The sequence below is a fragment of the Epinephelus fuscoguttatus genome, linkage group LG19, assembly GCF_011397635.1.
Source record: "Epinephelus fuscoguttatus linkage group LG19, E.fuscoguttatus.final_Chr_v1".
Lineage (NCBI taxonomy): Eukaryota > Metazoa > Chordata > Actinopteri > Perciformes > Serranidae > Epinephelus > Epinephelus fuscoguttatus.
Window position 1 is genome coordinate 29,539,222 of NC_064770.1, and position 24,149 is coordinate 29,563,370.

General features: G+C 42.6%; 1 protein-coding gene across 4 annotated transcripts; it reads right to left on the reverse strand.

Annotated features, from left to right (window-relative positions):
* Positions 1–623: 623 nt before the first annotated feature.
* pecam1a (platelet and endothelial cell adhesion molecule 1a) lies at positions 624–20,531 on the reverse strand. 4 transcript variants are annotated; one of them, XM_049560860.1, is made up of 16 exons: positions 20,356–20,519; positions 20,215–20,238; positions 14,387–14,680; positions 11,246–11,542; positions 10,893–11,153; positions 7,612–7,893; positions 7,150–7,446; positions 6,786–7,067; positions 5,661–5,799; positions 5,448–5,515; positions 5,232–5,285; positions 3,231–3,323; positions 2,513–2,569; positions 1,877–1,899; positions 1,698–1,771; positions 850–986 (listed from the first exon to the last, which is right to left on the reverse strand). In XM_049560860.1, exons 1-15 carry the CDS (start codon positions 20,411–20,413, stop codon positions 1,739–1,741), a joined length of 2,262 nt encoding a protein of 753 aa, XP_049416817.1. In that variant the 5' UTR covers positions 20,414–20,519; the 3' UTR covers positions 850–986; positions 1,698–1,738. The 4 variants fall into 4 exon arrangements, with proteins under 4 accessions (XP_049416815.1, XP_049416816.1, XP_049416817.1 ...); XM_049560861.1 differs by having other exon boundaries at positions 869–983; XM_049560858.1 differs by lacking the exon at positions 1,698–1,771 and having other exon boundaries at positions 624–986; positions 20,356–20,531.
* Positions 20,532–24,149: the final 3,618 nt, after the last annotated feature.

Here is a 24,149-nt window from a genome sequence, read left to right on the forward strand (position 1 = left end):
CAATGGAAAATATCTGTTAGTTTCAGTCCTATCTAACACACTTTGACACACTACTATAACATGCCGGCTATGTTGTCACATCATGTTCTGAGCTAAGAGCTCAATGTCACTTTAAGTCTGAGTTCATGCCAATTATTAATGTACCAAATTCTCCTCTGCTGCACTGAGTTCAGCAGGAAATGTGCCTGCTAAACATATCTGGTGTATAGAGACCTTGAATATGTTCATGTTATATCATTCAATTAAAGTTTAGATAATGGAAACTGAAACTGATATCTGTGTTGCAACCGATGCTGTGACAACACAAGCTCTGCTCACAGTGAGTGAGATCACAGCCAGATGGCACTAAGTTTCCACACAGCGCTGCCTGAAGTCTGTCCTCTAGTGGTTTAAACACAGAGCTCTGATCCTCACACAGCTGATGAATGGAGTCTCAACCTTGTCACTAAAGAGGCAGTATCAGTACCCCGCTCACTTCAAAGACCCCTCTTTCTATTCAGATTCTGTCACCGCTGCCACCAGTGGAAGGATACAGACTTGAATCTCTTTTCCTTTGTGGTTACAACACACATCCTCTCTCTGTGTCTTGGCAAGAAAACCAGCAGAGAAGGAAAGAGAAACACTTCAACTTACAAAAACATTTTATTTGCCCTTCAAAGGCAAAGCGAGTGAATTGACAGTGTGGGATGTTCGTTGCAAAGCATTGCAAAAAGTACATAAATGCTGAGAGCTGTTTAAGGTCTTTCCGAAACAAAAGACTCCGGCTGCATTAACGAGCCGGATAAATAAGGGAATAAATACTCTTAACAATCTGGCGTCGGGTTGTGTTTTCATTCCCCATGGTCGGCGGTTTCGATGTGAACGCTGTCGTCAATCTCATCTAAGTGGTCATCCTGGACAATGTGGTCACTATGGTTACCGTGGTCACCGTGGTCACTGTGGGGATCAGTGTCATGATTCAGCTGTGCATACTCCAATGACCCCTGCTGAGATGGGAAAAAAACAGTGACATATGAAGCTTATGTGAAGAGTTAATGAAAGCTTGGTTTCTTATTATAGATGAGACCAGCTGAAAGTTTACTGTGTGACATGCGTGTCTGTACTGGTCACATGAACTATTTGGGATCAGTAGGATCTGATAGGTATAAAAAATGAAAACTTTTCAATGATAATTAAGTCCCAATGTTCTCAAATGAGACAATAGTAAAATAAACAAGTTTCAACCATAAAATGTGATCAGGTTTTGGACCTTGTCCACTTTTGCATCGGGATGAGCTGCAGACTGACTTGGCAGAGATGGCTGCCATCTTGTTTTTACATGGATTAGTGTATTGTGCTCTTACTGCCACTAGATGGCACAAAAAGTGTCCACAAACGAGGACAACAGGTCTAAGTTAAGTAGAATAAAGTATAAGGTCAAGTAAATGCAAAATGTGAAGTCCTCATATGAGGAAGTAGGATCTCAGGAGGATATAGGAAATATTATTGTTCACACATGTTGCTCTGTATGTTTGCCTGTAGACTAATTTATGACTGACAGCCTCTATATTAATTACCTGGAAGAGTGTATTACCTGAACGTAATTAGTGCCAAACTGCATGGTTCTTTCCAGGACACTCTCTTGTAATTATCAGTCATTAATCACAGAGGTACAAACCAGTAAATAAAGCATTAGCTAGTGTTTAATTGTCAGTTACCTGTCTACAAACAATCAAAACGGTCTCCACAGGGTTTCTGTTTATTGCACTGTGTCTGTCCATGAGAGGTCTCTCTGAGCAAAGAAACAACAGATTCATGAGTGTGTGTCTGCCTATTCTCGATGGTGTGCATGCACTGTATGCGTGACGTGTGTGTGTATGTGTGTGTTTCTACTTACACCATCGGCCTGCTCTAGAACACCTGCAAAAACAAAGCCAGAGGACATGCTCAGGAAACTAAAGGAGTCTGAGGATTAAAGGAGGGCTTGTATAGTCATCAGCACTCCTAAGAACAGCTCCCACATCCCAGGACACACAGGGCTTATCACATCAAACACATATACAGTAATATAAACGAATTAATACACTCTTTATCTAGAAGAAAATCTTGTCCTGGAGAACATAGAGCAAAAAACATGCCTGTTTGTTTGTCTTTACTTCTGCTGCATCATTGTTTGTATCAGTTGACATTTAAACCGTTAGGAGTTATTAGGAGCCAATGAATGAACAATGGTCGAGATTTTCCCCCGTGAGTTTGACACAATGGAACGTGTTGCTCACTAAGTCTAAACGGATGTACATGCTGTTTGGCTCTGATTGTTTGAACAGGAAGTTCTCCTTGACGAAAGCAGGAAGTGGACACCTGGCGACTGGGCCTTCTGTTTTAGTAGGACATTCTTTCACTAACAATGCAGATGTTTACAGTCAGAGCTGATCCTGTTTCCTGGCGCTTTTCTTTTTCAAACGTCAACGAGGGGCTTGATTTCTCTCTCCACACTCACATTAAGCGTGTAAGAGCAGGATGTTAGTCGTACCTTGCTTGGAGTTCTGCACTTCGCTGTACACCGTGTCTGTGCCCACTTTCACCAGAGCTGTCAACAACAAATACATATTTATATTAGACAGTGTTTTTAAAGGAACACTTCACCCAAAGATAATCAATTATATGCCAATTACTCACCCTGTGTTACGTTAACCCCATGAAGAAGAATTTGTGTTTTGTACATGTCTCTGCAGTGAACGAGAAATCCAAAAATGGAGAAAATTCTTGATGAACTGGAGTAAACGAGGGTCGTGTTTAACAACAGCAAAACTGTATCAAAACATCTGTTTACAAACCCTCGCACAACTCATGCAGTATTATCCAAGTCAGTACGTTCCATACCTCCCAAACACATGTATTTGGGCGAGCATGTGCATTTGAACTCACGAAAATGCATGTGTTTGGAAAAAACTGACCATACAAATGGATAAATGAGACTTGGATTATACTGCACAAGTTGTGTGAGAATTTGTAAACAAATGTTTGATATAATTTTACTGTAGTTAAACGTGGACCCCTATGACTTTAATTCATCAAGAACTTTATCCGTGTTTGGATTCTTTGTTCGACGTAGAGGGATGCAAGACAAACAAAGTTTTCTTCATGGATTCAACATAACACGGGGTGAGTAATTGATATACAAATTATCATTTTGTGGGTGAACTGTTCCTTTAAGTTCAGCTAATATTAAAATTCAGAGGCAGTCTCACCTCTGTTTGGATCTGCCTGTCTGGTCTGCACCTCAGTGTATTGAGGTTCTGGCGGCTTTTCCGGAGCGGTCACACTATTCTGGTCGTCAGACTCTGCAGTTCAACACAGCAGCAAGCTGAAGTTAAACCTCATAGCATTTTATATTACTTTAAATAAAACAGTATAGCAGTCTGCTATATGGCAGTATAGCAATCAGATCAGGTAATATCTAAAGGATAGTGCTGATGATATTCTATATTTTTCTTCATTTTCAAACCTAACAATCAATTGTGCCTACAAACATGTATTCTCTGCTTGGCCAAAGTCTCTATAGCTCAAATGTTGTCCAAAAACTAATAAAGGATACACCAGTGAGCCACATTTTCTTTTGTTATTAAAAACAAACAAACAAACGAGTTGTGCATTTTGACCAAATTTTCAGAAAATCAAATTAAATGCAAATTTACACGTTTTTCCATCCAGCATTGTTAAACAAAGATAAACAGTAGGTGGCGCCAGGTGCTACTGCAGAAGAGCGCCAGTAAAACCTCAAACAAAGGAAAACAATATATGAAGAGACCCTTTTACTATTAGTAAAGAGTGTGACGTTTTTTGGTGGGCAGGGCTTAGCTGGAGGCAAAAGAGTTCTCCACAGACCTTAGCTAGTGTTAGCTAGCAAGTTCTGTTGGGTTATTTTAGACAATGGAGGAAAATGACACAGTTACTGCGTTCAGAAATACTATGGGCGCACTCTGGCACAAACACTCTGGGCCCTCTGTCTGGGCACTCTGTCAGAGCAGCAGAGCACCGAGTGGAGTGAATGTGTGATTAACTTAACCATATGTTTATTCATATAGAAATATAACGCTCCGTTTCTTTAACCAACAGGACTCTCGTTTTAATGTACAGCATCAAATTGAATTTCTGAATGCACCATGTCAGGTCACTCACTCTCTGGGACCATGAGTGTTACTTGCATAAGTAAACACTGACCAACAGGACCAGACTGGTCGACCCGTATGCTCTCACTCAGTGGATGGATGATGTCACAGGAAGCTTTGTGGTTGATTACTTGAGGACGACACTGTTTCCTATCAAAGCTAACGTTAGCTAATGTGCTAAAAAGTTAACATTACAGAGAAATCCATTATTCCTCTTAATCCCTCCCCAGTTTCTGATGAGGTAGACATGATAACCCTTAATACACATAATGTTATTCATCCCTACAACAGGAAATACTTTTTCCCCAACCTGATATGAAGTGTGCGCTGCACATGTGAGCATTTTTGATGATCACCTCCATTCAGTCCATTCAGTCCTAATTGCATTTAATCATAGTTGTCTTCGTTTTTGTTGCCGGCCAGTGGAGGCTGGTATGTGATAAAATTTGAATTTTGAGCCATGACTCCTTCTATTCTGACTCCCAACGACATTTTAAGACTCCCATGTAGCCTACAGCCCAGTGGTGAAAATCCTATTTTGCCTCCAGCTAATAAAACAACATCATTGTGACATTGGAAGAGTTCTGGTGACAGCCAGGTGTGCTTACATAAGTGTGTTAAAAGCCATCCAGAGATGACAAAGAGAGCTTGCAGTGGCCGATGCAATGACAGTAGGTCATGACAGCATGTCATCATTTGCTTGTTAAATCTGTTTCCATTGCACCTTGTTGCATTTACCTTGTATCAATACACTGACTTCTTTACCTCCCCCAGGTGTAAAATCTTTTTTGGGTTATATCATTTTTTTTTTATTTTGAAGTTTCCATAAAAAGGTGGATGGAAGTGAAAATGTGTATTAATCCGCAGCTGAAAATAGTCCCCAACAAATGCAATAGCTACTCCTTTCTGAATAACGTTTGCTAAAAACTACAGTGACCAGCTTTTACAGAAAATGACGTAGCATTTTTTAAAAATGGAATGGATGTACTTCGGACTTGTTTTTTTGATCAAGGTCTTCAGTAGCAACTAGTAAGCTCAGGGCTGAGGATCATAGACAGGGTTGGGAAGCCAGGAACTCACCAGAGCCTGATGTATGTTCACTCCAAACACTCTTTCCGATCATGCCTGGGGTGACTACACAGAAACAAACAAACAGCACCAGTCTCAGTTGTTGGCTCAGTACAATCTACATCACAAGTTTCATGCATTTAAAACTAAGACATCATTTAAAAATTAGTTTACTGTAGAGTAGGATTTGCAGCACAGTATTTGTGTATTTCTGACAAGAGCCTTTACCGTTGGCAGCCTCATTGACCTCCGCCTGGGTGAGGCTCAGCCGCTCCACTTTAGTGCCGGCCGACTTCCTAAAAGGAGGTGGACCACAACACACAATCGGCTTATTAAAACAGGAAAGTGCATGGGCGTCACCATGCCACCTACTCTCATTGCTCACATTGCTTGACCTTAAAAACTCTGATTTTTGATAAGAACATGAGAAACGTTACTCACACTGACAGCTCGCCAGTTCTTTTCCTCTTGAACATAAGGAGGCGTCTCTTAAAGGCCAAAATGAGGATCATTGCCAGTATGAACAGGATGCATAAGACCACAAGAGCGATGAGGCCTTTCTTCCAGCCAGCCATCTTCACTGCAGTTGAATGAAATATATGGATGGGTATGACTTATATTATTATTTGATTACAAAGCGCAGACATCAAAATTTTTGCTTAATGTAGTTTACCTTTCAGTGATGGGCGAAGGATTTTTATAGGCGTACTAAATCAACAGAATCCATTCCTTAGAAAGATTCAGCTAAATGTTCTGTGCAGCTCACTAACTTGAATTGAACTTTTGCTAAGCCCCGCCCCTTTGTGATGGTCTGACAAGCTGCCGGAGTAAGCATGGAGCCCACGCTGTAACTAACTGCACTCCCTGAAGAAATATTATCATATATTTGAAGAAATGAAAGAGTGATTTCAGAGAGAAGCAGACAGAGGGGTCTACAGTCTGTGTTTGAAGGATATATCCAGGATGTCAAACTGACTCAGCAGCAACAACAGGTTAAAAAGACAAAGATAGTTAGAAGCTAAAGCCGAACTATAGGCTACAGATCACAGTGTAAAAGTGAACCACCACATCACTGCTGATCGCCACACAAGACAATGAATATAAAGGGAAACTTTGCTGATATTGAACCAGCTGTGTGGCATCACAGTGTGTGCAGATGAACAGTGTTTGGCTTCGCCCCCGTGCTGCTGCCAGCACCCGGATCTCCGCCTCCGTCTCCGGGGGAAGTCAAACAACGTTCATCTGCACACAATGCTTTACAAAACTTTACAGCACTTCACACTAACCCTGCTGCAAACTAGTGTTTTGGAGGTCTAACTGCACTCAAGTATAAATGCTCACAACATCATAGGCGACGTGTGCAGGGTCTGCCACACGAGTATAAATCCCGTTTAAGTATGACTGAAATTTATTTTCCAGCCTTTCACAGTTTTGGCCGCTGCCCAGGTGCCTGCTTATGGCTACACAGTGCTAGCAACAAAATGCTGACTGTGGTTTGCTTTAAGGCCTCAGAGTGAGGGGTCACAAACAAGGACTTTCTAACCTTTACTTGAAGATAAAACACACCTCCAATCATGACAGTGGGGCTTTGTTTGGTTTCGTTGGCTGCGTTGGTGCTCATACAGTAGTATCCCCCTTGGTGCTCACGTCTGACGTTGTTGATGTAGAAGGATGCTGCCTGTTCCTTGGAGTTCTGGAAGGCGAGAGCACTCTTTGTCTCAGTGAGGTACCACATGAAGCTGATGGGAGGAGATCCTCTGTCAACAGAGCAGACAAGAGCCACGTCCTGGCCCTCGGAGACGACCCCCATGCTGGGGAGCACGGTCAACTTTGGTACTGACACAGGCTCTGCATAGAGTAAAATGCATGTTAGACCTGCAGTACGCCATGTTAACAACAGTTTATTCAAATGATCAATCATCCAACACACCTATGATCTTTAAATGCAGCAGCTGCACCCCTGTTTCATTCATGGGAGGCCTGTTTGGACTGTTTTGCGCATGGCACTTAAAGCTTTTTAAGTCAGAAATCTTTTTAATGGGTGAGGAGTTAAAGATGGCTTGTTGCCCCGGCTGTCTCACCACCATGGGATCATACGGCTTGTTAGGGCCATGCAGGGTGTATGTGATGGGCAGAGTGCCATTGTCGCTTTGACAGAGCAGCTGGAAGTGCTTTCCCAACACCAGCGTACCCCCCACCACACTCAGCATGGGTTTTGAAACAGGAACTGAGGAAAAAGATAATTGGCCAGTTAGTCAGTGTGACAAAAAAGAACAAGACACAGATAAACAAGAGTTGACAGCCACACCAGCAGCTCTGTGAGGCTGTATTTAGAGCTAGCACAGTGATGCTCAGAGCTATGATGCTCAATTTCATGCATTAGATGACTCACCTTTTGCTTTCACAACAAGGGTTTGGCTTTCTTTTACAAAGCTGTGCGTAAGAGTAGCAGCCTGGGCTTTACAGGTGTATTTGCCATTTTTTATAGGTTTTGCCACAGTGCTGTATGTGTCTCCACTGGTGAGTTTGACTCCATCTTTGTAGATGGAGAACTTCATGTTTTTATTGCTGATCTTCTCAGGAACATGAATGGAGACTGAGCAGGTGAGTTTGAAGTGGTCTCCCTCAAAGATGTCTGTGGGCATCACAGTCAGTTGTGGCTTTGAATACAGCTCTGTTGAAGTGGGACAGCAAAAATAAAGCATTATACACTGTAGTTTACTTTTAAATTTTGAAAATGGAAAAGGCTGTAACGCTTTATATTAAGGTCCTTGTAATGGTAGGTAATAAGGGCCTTATAAGTCCCTGTAAGATGCTTATAAACATTTTATGTGTTAATAAGTCTATATAGGTGTTAATAAAACATTTATTGCTAGATTATAAGACATTTGTAAGCACTTGTAAGAAATGCATTATTCCCTGATCAGACAGAGTGTGTTATAGCAGTGTGGGGCAGCTTTTTATAGAGTTCTTCAGCGAGAATGACATGTTTTGCTTACTATCTTTGTGTTGCTAAGCACCTTCCGCTTTTCAACTTTATGCACCTTGTGCTTTCGCAAGAGTGCCCTTAACGTCTCTAGTTTAACTTAGTCTGGAAAAAGTGACCGACATCATTGGTGTTTTTTTCTATTGTCCAGTCAGGTGAAGTTAGCAGCGGTAGTGGCAATGACAGCAAGTACACTGAACAAAAATATAAACGCAACACTTTTGTTTTTGCTCCCATTTTTCATGAGTTGGACTCAAAGATCTAAAACTTTTTCTACATACACAAAAGACTATTTCCCTCAAATATTGTTCACGAATCTGTGTTAGTGAGCACTTCTCCTTTGCTGAGATAATCCATCCCACCTCACAGGTGTGGCATATCAAGATGCTGATTAGACAGCATGATTATTGCACAGGTGTGCCTTAGGCTGGCCACAATAAAAGGCCACTCTGAAATGTTCAGTTTTGCTTTACTGGGGGGGTCTGGAGGGGTCAGAAAACCAGTCATTATCTGGTGTGACCACCATTTGCCTCACGCAGTGCAACACATCTCCTTTGCATAGAGCTGATCAGGTTGTTGATTGTGGCCTGTGGAATGTTGGTCCACTCCTCTTCAATGGCTGTGCAAAGTTGCTGGATATTGGCAGGAACTGGAACACGCTGTCGTATACGCCGATCCAGAGCATCCCAAACATGCTCAGTGGGTGACATGTCCAGTGAGTATGCTGGCCATGCAAGAACTGGGATGTTTTCAGCTTCCAGGAATTGTGTACAGATCCTTGCAACATGGGGCTGTGCATTATCATGCTGCAACATGAGGTGATGGTCGTGGATGAATGGCACAACAATGGGCCTCAGGATCTCGTCACAGTATCTCTGTGCATTCAAAATGCCATCAATAAAATGCACCTGTGTTCGTTGTCCATAACATACGCCCGCCCATACCATAACCCCAATGCCACCATGGGCCACTCGATCCACAACGTTGACATCAGCAAACCGCTCACCCACACGACGGCACACACACTGTCTACCATCTGCCCTGAACAGTGAAAACCGGGATTCATCTGTGAAGAGAACACCTCTCCAACGTGCCAGACACCATCGAATGTGAGCATTTGCCCACTCAAGTCGGTTACAACGATGAACTGCAGTCAGGTCGAGACCCCGATGAGGACAACGAGCATGCAGATGAGCTTCCCTGAGACGGTTTCTGACAGTTTGTGCAGAAATTCTTTGGTTATGCAAACCGATTGTTGCAGCAGCTGTCCGGGTGGCTGGTCTCAGACGATCTTGGAGGTGAACATGCTGGATGTGGAGGTCCTGGGCTGGTGTGGTTACACGTGGTCTACGGTTGTGAGACCGGTTGGATGTACTGCCAAATTGTCTGAAACGTCTTTGGAGATGGCTTATGGTAAAGAAATGAACATTCAATTCACGAGCAACAGCTCTGGTGGACATTCCTGCAGTCAGCATGCCAATTGCAGGCTCCCTCAAAACTTGCGACATCTGTGGCATTGTGCTGTGTGATAAAACTGAACATTTTAGAGTGGCCTTTTATTGTGGCCAGCCTAAGGCACACCTGTGCAATAATTATGCTGTCTAATCAGCATCTTGATATGCCACACCTGTGAGGTGGGATGGATTATCTCGGCAAAGGAGAAGTGCTCACTAACACAGACGTAGACAGATTCGTGAACAATATTTTAGGAAAATGGTCTTTTGTGTATGTAGAAAAAGTTTTAGATCTTTGAGTCCAGCTCACGAAAAATGGGAGCAAAAACGCGAAGTGTTGCGTTTATATTTTTGTTCAGTGTAGTAGCATGCATGGTTTGTGCGATGCTAACATTAGCTCACTTTCAACATCGTCCTTGGCAAGCTGCAAGACCTGAACAAACTGTCACCACAGCTACTTTCTAACACTCTACCAACTGTAATTTGGCTGAGCAACTAACAGCAGATGATCAAACTGTCCCTGACTCACTATAAATGAGCCTTGAACCATCCATCATCCAGGTGAAGCTGCTGGACCAGCAGGTGGTATTCCCTGGTGTTTCTCTTCTTTCTGATGTGTTCATGCACCCTCACAAAACTCTTTGATTTCATTCATTTCCCTGTGACCAGTGTACTATATGGGAAAGGCCTCTCACATACGGACAACAATTTAAAAAAGATAAACGAGCTGCAAAAAGCACTCTGTCTTATCTGGGCCTTATTATGCACTTTTTAGCCAGTACTTATGCTTTTTGTAGCCACTGGATCTAAAGCAAGAACAGTGCCTTATTAGAGGTAATACATGCCTTATTATGCCCAGTTTTTTTAAAAGATATTTAAAGAGGTGATTACATGCAGCAAAAGACCTGAGCTAATAACCAGATTTGGTAAAAAAAAAAAAAAAAAAAGATGCAGGTTCGGTGCCGTAAAAAACGTTGGAAATGCTGCCAAGAGTTGAAGAAAAACAAGTCTGCAGCTTAGCAGGCGTCTCGCCAAAGTGCTAAACCAACCACCATCACCTCCACTTGACAGAGACTGTTATATTTCGTCTCCAACTTAAATATTTTATAATTTTAGAACCATGATATGATACGTGTGAAACATTCAAATGTCATGGATTCATGGTTTGCAGAAATGTACAATGACTTTATTCTGGCAGCTGGGCTAATAAATTTCATGACAAAGAGTTCTTGCCTTTAACTGTGATAGTTAGACTGGATTCTTTCTGCACGTTGCCCCACTCTGCTTTGCACACGAGTTTCCCAGAGTCGCCTTCTTCTGCGATGAATCGATGATTGAGGCTGACCGGTGCTTGCTTGAGGACCCTCCTGTCCTTTGTCAGGAATACTTCAATGCTCCTCAGTGGACTCACCACTTTGCAGACCACTTCTATTACATCACCCTCAAAGACTTCTCTGGAGGGCAGCACATTCATGATCGGGGAAATGTAAAGTCCTGCAAGACACAGCTCAGAGGAGTCAATTACATAAGCCTGTTTAAGCAATCTGATCTTTTCCTGAAAGAACAATGGCTCTTGAACTAATCACCTTTAACTATCACTTGAATCTCATTGCTGCGGTTGGAGCTCCTGGCCCCAGAAACCAAATTGACCTCATAGTCACAGTACAGGAAGCTGTCTCCAATCTCTCTCAGGACCAGTGTGGTCTCAGATGTGTTCCCACTAGGCGCTGGCTGCTTTATCCTGTTAAGGGCTCCGTCCCTAGATCTCTGGTAAAACCGGAAGATGAGGGATCCTTTCTCCTCCGGAGCACTGCAGGTGGCTGTGAACTCTTCACCCTGATAGGGTGCAGTCTTATTCAAATACAGAATAGGGGTCTGCAGGCCTAAGGAAAGGAAAACCCAACAGGACAGTGTAAAGCCATTACTGATGTTGTTTGTTAAGACATAATAATACACATGTATGAGCTGCATTGGTGTGAGTATGAAAACTCTGTATTGAAGAACTTTCTCAAATCACTACAGACAATGAGGAAGAAAAACCATACCCATGGTTTTGTGTGTTTTAGCTCATTTCTGTATGTTTTTTTTCCATTTTCACTGTGAAAAGTTGTGGATGGTACCAATGGAACCGTTCTGTACTGTCCCCGTTTTGCCTCGTTCTGTGGACGATAAACAAGGTGCTGACTTCCATCTGTGTCATCGGTAATGAGGAAATACGGTGAGTGACAACAACCCCGCCCACATTTAAGGGTACTGTTTGCAGTGGAAACGCTAGGGTTTAGGTACCTTGTCTGAAGGGTTAGTTTTGGTTCCAAAGGTACCGTACTGAAAGTGTTTGGTTGAAAGTGTTTTGAAACTGGTCCAGTATTGAGAAAGAGCGCTGCAGCCAGCATCAGAGAAACAGGCTATAACGTGAAGGTAATGGGCAAATGTGCACCATCAAGTTATGTCCACTAAAAATGCTTTTCTTTGTCACTGACAGGCTCAGATTGTTATGATTGTTATGAAGTGTCTAACACCATTATGGAAAGGATCCCTACAGAGGTAGAACATTTTGTTGAACCACGAACAACCCCAAAATTGCCATCACCAAACCCACCAGACACAAAAGCCATCTTAATTTGTGTTTTCACTTTTCCAACAATCACCAACTGTGGTTTGGCTGAAATAGAGCCTTAAATTACCCAGTTAGATGTGATAATATGCTGGCTCTGTACGTGCAAAGAAACAATGCTCTTAATTGTTTCTTTAAATGGAGTCTGGTAGGTTTGGCAATGGTGATTTTGGGGCTATTTAAACAAAAAGGATTTTATTATCAAACAAAAAGGTCTCTCCATAGGGATCCTTTCCATAATGTTGTCAGACACACTGAGTAACAATCTGAGCCTGTCAGTGGCAAAAACAAACACTTCTTGTGGAAGCACCTCGACAGTACAGATGCCCAAAGGTTACATAACAGCCTGTTTAGCTGCTGCCAGCTTCAATTGCCACCGACAATTTCAAAAAATGTTTTTCACACACATCATTTAGACATAAAAACATGGGAAATATGGTCCAGGTTTAAAAATACCAAAGATACCCATTTACCACAAAGTGTGTATATTTACATCCCTGATAAGAATTTTCCAAAGTTTGCCTTAAATCATAGGACCTCAAAGAAAATACAAAACTCACATTACTATTTTGACATCATTTACAGTTTGTTTGGTTAAAGGGGCAGTAAGCGGAAATTCATCATTTCTAGACTGAAGGAATTAAAAAATTGCAATGTGAAGAACTAGAGGTGTAACTTCATCTGGAGTATAGCATGACCTCACACCCTCTCTCTGTGTTGATCTCCAGCCCACTGTTTACAAGCCGGTCCGGCTGCGCGTTCATGTACATTCATGTGAATCGCCGCCTCCTCCCTCCTCTCGGAGCCCTTGGCCCTCCCTCCCTATAAAAGGCTACAGCCAGTGAGCAATGGCAGCGCGTATATTCGAAGCGAAATGGCGGAGAGCGGAATGAAACGTTCACCTGAAGACGACCGGGATCTGACATTACCTCTAAAGAAACGACGGTCATTGGTGAAGAAGTTGTCGGATAAAGAAAGGGACAGAACTCCGATTAACACTGGCCTTGCATTTCCAAGGTGGAGAGCACTGCGAGAGCTAAAGGGGCTACAATTTGACTCAGAGCTAGCTCTTCTTCTCCTGGACAGGTACAACATAAAGTCAAATGTCTGTTTTAATTAGTGTTACAGTAACGTTAGGCACATGTCACTATGTCAATTCAATTAAATCTAATGTTACAATCGTAGCATGGGTTATTGTCCGGAGCTTGAGTTATTAGCGGCTCTGTCCCAGCAATGGATCAGGCGTTACAGTTGTGTTAGGTGAGTAGCCCGGCAGCCCAGCTAACATTTGCAATTAGCATTGTAAAATGTAGCCAGGCTAAAACATCGCTCTCACTCACGGAGAAGAGGAGGAACATTAGCGTTAGCTCCCAGTGTTAGCACTAGCCGGGATCCGGCGATGGCTCTAGCCAAGTCGGCTGCCACCGGGTACTGGAGTAACTTGCAGCTGTGGAGCGCTTCTACCAGCTCTTCTAGTCATTGAGCCTGCTAACTGCTAAACTAAGTTTAGACGAGGCGAGTGGGGGGTGGGGTGGAGAGCAGAGGTAGAGGGAGGTGTGGCTCATGACACACTTTGTTTTGGTCTACAGGCAGTGCACAACAGCAAACCTAGCGGTGAAATGATTTTGCTTTTTGCCCCTTTAAGGCTTGCCCTTTATAGTAGCTCCCTATCAAATGTCTAATATCGGACACTCCATGAACACGTCATGAATGACATATTTTAAGAATCTTAGCGTTTGTTCCTGGCATAAGCTTTGCAAAACAATGACACAGCCAGAATGTTCAATGTGACTGATATTTAACTCAAGAAAGTTTCAGGTGTAGAAAAGAATACAGGAAACCAGTCTTAAGTCTTCTGTTATACTGTGGAAAATGGCTGCCAGTAACATAAATTATTCATCAGTTGGAGAAAAAAACCCACTAGATTCTGTCTGACTATAGTTTATGTTGATCCCCCAAACATGCTGATAAATGGCAGATTTTCAAGTATATTATCACTTTTTTTCATGTTATACTACCCTTGTCAGACAAAAGCAATAACAAACAAATCTAACCAATTGAAAACAAATAAATCCTGGTGTGAGAAAGCTATTGTACCAATATAAAGCTTTACCTGTGACGTCGAGTTTTTGGCTGCGGCTGGTTTTGCTCTTGTCCTTGACAGTGACCCGACACTCATAACTTCCAGAGTCCGCTGCCCTGGCTGGGTTGAGCTCATATACGACTGAGTCTTTTGTGGTGGTTACGGAGTGGATGGGACTGTCATCCTGTGTGAGCTGGAAAGTGTGCTCCAGGTTAGGGATGTTGTCGTGGCTGACTTTGACCTGACAGTGCAGGGTCACCGGCGTCCCGCTCTCAACTGTGTTGCTGGGCAGGACTGTGAGGCCAACGTCGTCTATAATATATGCTGTAGGTCCAAATGTCACACACATACACACACGCAAACATGAACATGTATTAAAGAGAATAATTAGGACTTGTTTATCTAAAACCAACATCAGGGGCTGAGTCAGAAATACAATACAGCAGTCAGGGTCTATTATTCTCTCCACAATAAAGGTGAAGTCTGAGGGAGGGCGTTCCCGGGCCTCTAGTCTACTGCACAGTAAGCAGGAGCTGCTGAAGGAAGGAAAAAGCTTCAACAAACAGCGTCTGACCCTCTTCGCCCCCTTGGGAGAGCTGTGTTGATTTATCCCGTCTGCTCTCCCTCAGCAACAACAGCACGGTGTAACCTGCCTCAACATCCACGAAGCAATCACTTAGTCCACATCCTCAAAGTACTGCTGTGAGTTTGGGCTCGGTGATGTAGAGTGACTGAGGCGACGAATGACTGTGCAGCCCTGTCTCCTAAAATTTACTTTTATATGCAACGACTTTGAAACAGCAAATACATTTTGAGGGAAATGTAATGCAGAGAGTTGCATTTTCTATTGACATAATGAGGAAATGTTGCTAATTAACGTACCTGGCAAGTTGCAAAAATGTCGATACTGAATGTATCAGCAAAATTTTCGCCAAACACTGAGCAACTTGTACAGAAGCTGAAGCCAAGGCTGGGCTGTTATTTCAGAATTAAGTCTTGATTTTCTTTTGATGCAACAAGAAGACTCCTTGCTGCTGCTTCAGTACTTGTAGTTGACAATGGTGATGTTTTATGTACACATGCATTTACTTTTCTGTCTACCCTTGAGCACTGAGGTCATCACAAGTCCTTTAATCACTGCTCCTCCCTGTATGCTAGGATTGGCAGGCCTACATTGTCCATCTGTAGACTTAATCACCGGCATGTCCTTATTTGTAACACGATTCTTATCCTGCTTCCTTCCTATCCATAGCCCCCTTTACCCTGCCTGTTTAAGGTGGGAATGTCTCCTGTTATGCCACCTCGCTGTTCTGTATGTAAGATACGATTGCAGAATGGGGAGACAGAGTACTCTCGCCTTTAAGCCACCATAGAAGGTAGTTACAGTGCCAAAACAATATCTGTATAAACAGGACAGCTGACAGGAAAGACCATGGGCAGGATAGGTGTGACATTTTGACGACATGTTATGTGTGCAACCCACAGTGGGAAATTTAAAAAAACAGCTACTTGCAGTTAGCAGCTAACTCGAAGAAGAAGAAGGACAGCTGCTGTAAATGCCCTGAAATTGGGTGAACAACTGGGAAAACAACATTTCCTGACCTAAACCCAACCCGAGTCCAAGACAGTTAAAACCGAGCCTGGCCCGACCCAGACAGACTTTATAGCTTTTAAGTCGGAACTCTACCAGAGCCCGATGCAGGCCTGCTGTTTGATTTTCTTTTGAGGAGGTGGTAGCGAAGCCAGTGATAGTAGTTTGCATACCACCTGCAGCTGCAGACATCCTGCAACCTCTCTCCAAGGCGGAATTCCCTGTCTTCCTGCTGTTGTATCTCATTGAAGTCCCACATGTTTTACATTTTACAAAACCAACTGCTTTGTTATCACCTGCATTGATGACTAAATTGAAATGCCTCCATTACACTGATTTCCCTGCATGGTTTTCAGCAGTTTTAAACTTTCCTGAGAGCAAGTTTTGTCTAGCGTCCTCCATTTTCATTAGTTTGGTCTGAATATTTACCACCTTGGTGCATCCTGTCTGAAATGTAACTATTGGCCTGTGTTGCGATCAGTCATTGTCACGTAAATAACACATTCCAGCCCTTGAATAGGCCATAGCACAACACAGCCACACGTCAAGTGAGAATAATCTGAACTGAACCCGAGCAAAATTTCTGATTTATTATCTGAATTCAGCCCGACCTGTGGGGTTCCGACAGGTTCTGTTGGGCTCGGGTCGGGTATCCACACACTGGGTATCTGGGAGCCGCTTACCCTTTGAGCAGAGGACGAGATTAGTTGCCCTATAACAGGGACAGTAAATGATTGTTACCGACACGTGCCATTGTTATACTGTCGATGCATATGTTATGTCACACAAGAGGCCTATGCTCTAGTGCTCTGTGACATATTCACAAGACCTACTCTTGTTATATTTTCTCAAAACATGTCTTGAAAAGGTAAAAAAAAAAGACTTTAACTGTAGGCATGCTGCCCCTGAAGCTTGTCTGCAATGTCTGATTTGGGTCTCGGGGAGCTGCTCTCTTTTAGTGTTTTCAAAAGTAGATTTAAGGAATAGGATATGTTGACCTGATTTCTTGGTATGCTGTGATTTCTGACTTTTTATTTTGTGTCTGCAACTTTGTTGAATGTGCTGCTGCCTCTCTTGGTTAGGACACACTTGTAAAGGAGATTTTTTAGTCTCAAGAGGCTTTTCCTAGTTAAATAATATTTTCTTCTTCTTTTTTTTTTTTTTAAACATAATTAGTCATAGTGCTTTTGCTGCTTAAACTTAAGACAGCAGTCCGGACGCAAACCCAGGATGTGGTGTTATAGTCCTGGGTGGTACATGAATGTAGTGTTTCATTAAGTCAAAGAAATGTCTCTGAACAAAATCCATGCAGCTTATGAAAACAATTTAGTGGTATAAACAAGTAAATTTTAGAAGACAGGATAGAATCTTGCTAACTCAGATGCTATAGAAATAGTACATACACATTAGGCGGTGGACCTTGAGTTAAGATTATTTTGTCAAAGACACACCTAGGTACTATAATTTTAAAGGAGTAGTTCAACATTTTTAGAAAAACATTTATCCACTTTGTTTCAGAGGGTTAAACGAGAAGATTGAGACCACTCTCATATCTGTACCGTAAATATAAAAGCTACAACCAGCAGCCGGTTAGCTTAGCTGAGCACAAGGACTTGTAACAGGGGGAAACAGCTAGCCTAATTCTGTCCTATGGTAACAAAATCAACCTATTTGCACCTCTACTCTACTACTTTAATCACTTCTGAGACAATCACTATTCAACAAGACACAGCTAAACAGATTTCAAAAGTTCAATGGGCAAAAAAACCTTTTTAGTTGCAAGTAAATTGAATAAACTTCCAGTATCACTGAAACTCACTTAAACAGAGAGAAAATTTAAACAACCTTTGAAGAAATGGTTTGCAAATGGTCTCTCAGAATAAGGACCTTGACAAAACACATACAGTGTTGCCCTTTTATGATTCTTCTATTTCTGTATGTAATTATATGGATATTGTATTTGTTCCTGTTGGTCTTGCCAGACCTGGCATCTTGCCCCACCCCCACAGGAACACAATGGAAACAAGCCTGTGGCTTTATTGTCACTGTCAGTGTTGGTGGTGAGTTGCTTTCATGGGAAAGTTGCTCAACTTCCCGAGTATAACATTACCTGGATCTTCTGAATCATTGTGCCCATAAAACCAGCACAATAGAGACTTCGCCCACCAAGCGTCTAACTTCCAGTTAAGGCCCTCTCACGAACTTGAACAGGGATATAATGATTCAACCACGAGTTCTCCTTGTATGTCGAAATGTTATCTGACCCAACGGATGAAATTCCAGTTGTTTACAGATATCTTTCACAATGAATAGGGAAAGACTTTTGGGACCAAAACATGGACCTAGGAGTTGTAATTTCACGGTTTGGCCACTAAGTCAAATTGAATGCGAGCCAAGTACTGTTCCTGGGAACTTGTTTCTTGACCAGGAGAAGTAACTTCCTGGAGTGTCAGCGTGTTACTGGCAACATCATACTGAGAATAAGGTGGAATTTGTACTTCTGCGTTGAATTGACGGCGTACCTACCGTGTAGGCTCTGCGTCGACATAGAGCCTACACAGTAGGTACGCAATAACCTAAGGCATAGCCTGACGTGCACCCCCCAGAAATGTGTAGACCTCCTGTCTATTTTTGTAAGCTGAAACCACTTACCTCAGTGGAAACAAAGCTTTTATTTACTTTATTTTCTCAGATAAGAAACAATAAATTGTGAAGACAATAAAGCCTTCACAAAAATAGCATTTTGAGTCTTGTGTGTGATTCATCCTGGCTTGTATGAGCAGAGGAAATCTCCGCTCATCGCTAGGCTAATTTATACAATGTAAAATGCCATAGGCTTGTGCTAATAGCGCTAGCATGTTGTATTTGTCTGGAAAAACGTGTTTAGTATAAGACAGTTGTTTTGTCAGTGAACCTTGTGAGTTGTAATATAGTTGAATTTTGTAATGTTACCTTTGTTAAATGCTGCTGTTGTCCCTGGCTTAATATAAGAAGAGGAAATTTTTGCTAGCTGCAAGGCTAATTTATACAATGTAAAATGCCATAGGCTTGTGCTAAAAACATTAGCATGTTGTATTTGTGGGGAAAATGTGTCCAGATAAAGACAAGTGTTTGTCTGTGAATGCTGCGAGTTACAGTGAAGCTGATTTGTGTACCTGTGTTTGAAATTGGCGATATTAAGCCATGTTTAATGTGTGTTTAATGTGTGTTTTGAATCAACTAAACTTTACAGCATTTCACAGAAACACCAAGTGACACAGACACACCACCCAAAAGTATGAATGATCATAACGGCATAGATGATGTGCGTAGGCTATGGCGTAAGGTCTGCCGCACAAGCATAAATCCCGCTTAAGACTTCAGGTTAATTACTCAGCTTCAGAGGTGCTGGTAGGTGGACTTTGTTACCTTCAGACCTTGACCCAAGCTTGCTGTTTCCCCCTCTATCCATCCAGTCTTAATGCTAAGCTAAGATAACTACCTGCTGGAGGAGTGTATCAGTGTTCCCCAGCTCAATATCCTCTTAATATGACACATTCAGAAGACTTTTCAAAGGGTTTTATGTTCTCAGCAACATTTTCCTCAGGGTCAATATGTTGAAATCACCCACCTACAGCTTTTAGCCTACTGATGTTATACTCCTCGAAACCTACGCCCAGACAGTTTTCTTGACTACACATTTTTATCACCACAGTGGCTACCATCGAAACTGCATTTGAAACATGGATCTGAACTGCAAAGATGACTTTTACTGATCTCTTACAATGAGGACCCTGGGAACACTGGGATGACCCCCCTGCCTTGGCATGTGTAGCCTTATAAGGAGTGCACACACATGAGATGGTATCAATCTGTTACTTGAATTCTCGGCAGGAAGTGTGATTTACAAAATGTCAAAATACTGCACAACAGCCAAGATAGACACTGACGCAATAAGAAAACTGAAAGGAGGAAACACGCATTTTGATTCAAATACTAGCTACTCAAAATTTGGGGTGTTAATTCAAACTCACACTGATTTGAAAGATTACCCAGCTTCACCTGTGACAATTAAAAATAGCTTCAATGAATCTCATTAAAGACTTGAAAATATCAAGGAGGTCAGGAGTGCACGATACCATGTCCATTTCCTGCAAAAAATAACTGTGTAAGGTAAAAATAGCTTCCTTGTCTAATACAGCGGATAACCTGAAACTGTCTCAACGCAGGAGAAACCCTCAAGCCCAATTATTAAACAAGACTCAGAAATACAGTATAATGTACTTACATGACTGTCCTCTGCCACACTGCCCTGTGATTGGAGAAAAGCAGAGGAAAAGAAAAAAGAAACAAAAGTGAGAATCGGGAGATTAGGTTTAACTGAAGGAACATCCTTTATCCTTGAAGCGGCACAACAGTGGGTCCTTACAGAAATGTAGGAGGCAGGTGAGGAGAAGCAGCGGCAGGTTGGGGGGTCTGGAGTCCATCCTGAGCGATGGAGGTTCACTGTTGTAAGATGGAAATACAGCTGCAGAGGGCCGACGAGATGGAGGCCAGAAGGGCAGTCAGAAGGATGAGGGAGGGCCGTAGGAAGAGAGAGGTGGAGTGTGTTGAGGATAAGCTTCTGGTGTTTCAGGCAGTGGTGGTGGCGGTGAGGGGTGGTTCCTCATTTTATCATACACACTCTTATGTTGCTTGACTGAATAGGAAATGGCCGTTACTTCCTCAGGAATCTAGCATTCACCGTGTTTTTATTAGTGGGCAAAAGGAAATTTAACAATAACACCTCGCAACCTCCTCACTTCTCTCTCAGCGTGGATCTGGTCAGGGGTTTTTCTTACATAATTAAATAGTTTAAAGCTGTGGTAGGGAGTTAAATAAAGGCATCAGTGGGCAAAAATCCCAGAATGAACATTGAACATATTGTAATTCAAGTGTTCTGAGAGAAAACTGCTGCTCCTCTTGGCTCCATTTTCAGGTTTTAGAATATCTAGGTTGTGACAGGAGACTTTAGCCAATCACAGGTCATTTCAGAGAGAAGGTGTCCTGTTTGGCTGTTCTACAATGCAGATGTGCATGCAGTGGTGTACTGGAGTGTATACGCAGGTATATGGAATATAACCACCTGTTTCACTGGCCGTTTACAGTGTACCCACCTATCAGCCAAAAAACCAGTGGAATATATAGCAGAGTATACCACTTCCTCCTCGGTAACCTACCCATCTTCCTAGTGGTACGCCCACCTTGTCAACCACCACTACACCATTGTGGGTATGCACTTTCCTTTGAAGCTTGATTCACTGACAGAGAATCCTGCAGAGAAAGTTGTGGTTCCAGCATTGGCAACAACTGCCTACACTGCAAAGCAACCCACAAAAGGAAGAGGGGCTTATCAAAAAAGAGTGACAGTAAAGGAAACAAAACACATGTCAGTATCGTCAATATAGTTCATGTTCATGTAGCTAGCATTAGCTAGAGCCTTGGACAACACTAGGTGCGTTCCAAATTGCATACTTTTTCTTTTTTACTTTTAGTAGGTACTGCAGCTGCCCTTAAAAAGTACGTACTGTTGCAGTATGCACACAATCGGGACATTCTTTCACATAACATTACGCCCTGAACTTTGACCCTCTTGCTTTTATATCCATTACCTTGAAGAAAAACGCCACTTACTGAGTTTGCCAGGGATGGAGATCAACCCTGAGAGCTCTGCTGCTGTTACTCTGCAATGTGTGTAGTTTAACTGTAAAGTTCTAACTGCCCAGATTATAGATTCTAACATATTTGCGACAGTGAAATTACATCTGCATTTCTCTGTCATTGTTATTTTGATATTTACATCCTTTTGTTGTTTGTGATATTTATGATTACTGTTCACTTAAACAATTAACATTCCCCTTATTACTATTCAACTGGTCATCAGTTACTTGAATGCGTTGTCATCCATCATTGAGACTTATCTCATCTGTTTGTGACTCTGTGACGTATCGTCCACTGTGTAGAGGATTGTAGGTCAGAATAGCCAGAAAAGCATGGCAGCTTGCATTCTACAAAATCAGACTGGATGTAGTAGAACATCCTGGTATTTTTGGCATACTGCATATGACTTACGATGTATTGGCATACTATATAGTATGGTGGTATGGGTATTGGAATGCACAGAGTCTGTCCTCCGCAGCTCCAATCCGAGCCCCAGTCAGCGGCTGCAGCATCGCAAATCTCGACAGCGCAAACCCCAGCTCCACGGGACCAGACAACCCCGACTCCCTGCTAGATCAGCTAACAGGTTAGACCTGGCGCTGCTGCCGAACAAAAGTCTGTTTCCTGAGCTGCCAGCTCTCCTCCTGGGGAAGCAGTCCATAATGGCGGGGAGTGAGGTGGAGGCACGGTAGGATGTTCTAGCTAGTTCCTGTTTCATTTGTGGCCTGTTAAACAGAGACAGAGAGAGCAGGGCAATGAGGGCCTGACCAACTGAGCTGCATTTAACTGTACAATGACGTAAGATTAACTAAATCAATGTACTGGAAACACCGGGTTACTGTATGAAATGTGGGCATAGGCCTGTGTTGTTTGGTGGGATGGGCTTAGGACAGAGGGGAGTGCTGCAGGGGAGGCTGTAGCTGTGTCTCAATGGAGGGGCTGCAGCCTTCAAAGGACATGGCCTTCACGGTCGGCGTCGGCCACGTCCTTTGAAGGCTGCATCAGCCAAATGAATTGGTTTGGTGTCATCTGTGGATGATTTCCTGGTTGCATCACCAGTTGTTCCTGACCTGTTGGCGTTCCTGTTACCTAGCAACCAGCTGCGCTTTACGAAAGAAGGAGTAAGCTTGAAAGTTAGTTAGCCCTAAATCATGGACCCAGAGATTGTTATATATATATATATGTATGTATATATTTGCTGTTTGATATATTTCAGGCTGATGGACCGTTTTCAGGTAAACTTATTGCGCACAACGCATCTTGTGATAGGCTGGGCCATGAAGGATTCATCAGTTGCATCCTCCAAATTCTGGGAAAGATGGCTGCATTTCTTGACCACATTTGAAGGAGCCTTCGAAATGGGACAGCCTTGGTCGCGCCGTTGTGACGCAATCAATCTTCAAATGCAGCCTTCGAAGGCTGCAGCCCCTGAATTGAGACACGTCCATTTTCTTTTTCCTTCTCCAGCTTTAATATGGAAAACAACCATGTTGATTAATGCGATGAGTACATGGTAATATTAGAGAGTGTTGCTCTCCAGACTGTTGCTGTAAAACAACAAACACATCAGGAATTATGCAAGAACCTAAAGGACACACTACACTTCGCTCGGCCTGCAGTCTCGCCTCTTAAATTCTTAATGTCGTCTGCTGGTTCTGTGCTGAGCTGCAGTGATTCCTACTGATCCAGTCCCTAATTAAATATATTAGACCATGCAGTGTTTTGACAACATCACCTACCACCTCACACCCAAAACTCTCCTCCACCAGGGCTCTTGTAAAATCTGATATGAAACTATGATGGAGCCACTGAATCATTTATGGGATGCAAACTAAGATCTTAGTAACTGCAGAGCGTGTAGAGATGATTTATATATGACCATGTGTTTGGGCAATTTGGGGAGAGATACTCAACATAAGGGAACGTCAGATTGATTGCGGCTATAGCTTGAGATATCAATCCTGCACTTAATCTACTATCCAGCCGATGAGGAAATTAGACTTGAGTAGGCAGGCATTTTTGTTGGACAGGTGTAGATTAATCTCATAACAAATATCCTGGTTGTCATGGATGTGTTTCCCCATCAAATTAAAAGCCTCGGGCGATGGGATTCCTCTGGGGAACAGTCACCCCGCTCAGCACTGTACATTCCCACAGTATCACAGGCAATATGCAGAATGTCAATAAAACAGACTGCGATGGGAATATCAATTTTGGTTGTCACTCTGTCGCTACATATTTTAATTCTGGGAATGGGACTGCATTTGTATTTAAACTCCAGGTGTAAGTGTGCAATGCTGTGCAGCAGGTTGCAATCCTTCAGTGTGACCACTAAGAGCTGCTGAAGACTAACAGGAAAAAGATCTGCTCTGCAGCTTTATCTGCATAACGCTGCCAGTCACTTTCATTTGTGCCACATTTTTTACAAACAAATGTTTTCAGGCTGTACAGAGGTGCATTTTATCTTCTACAGAGCTGCTGCTGCTGCTGCAGAGGTGACCTTGATGGAAGATAGCTATGTTA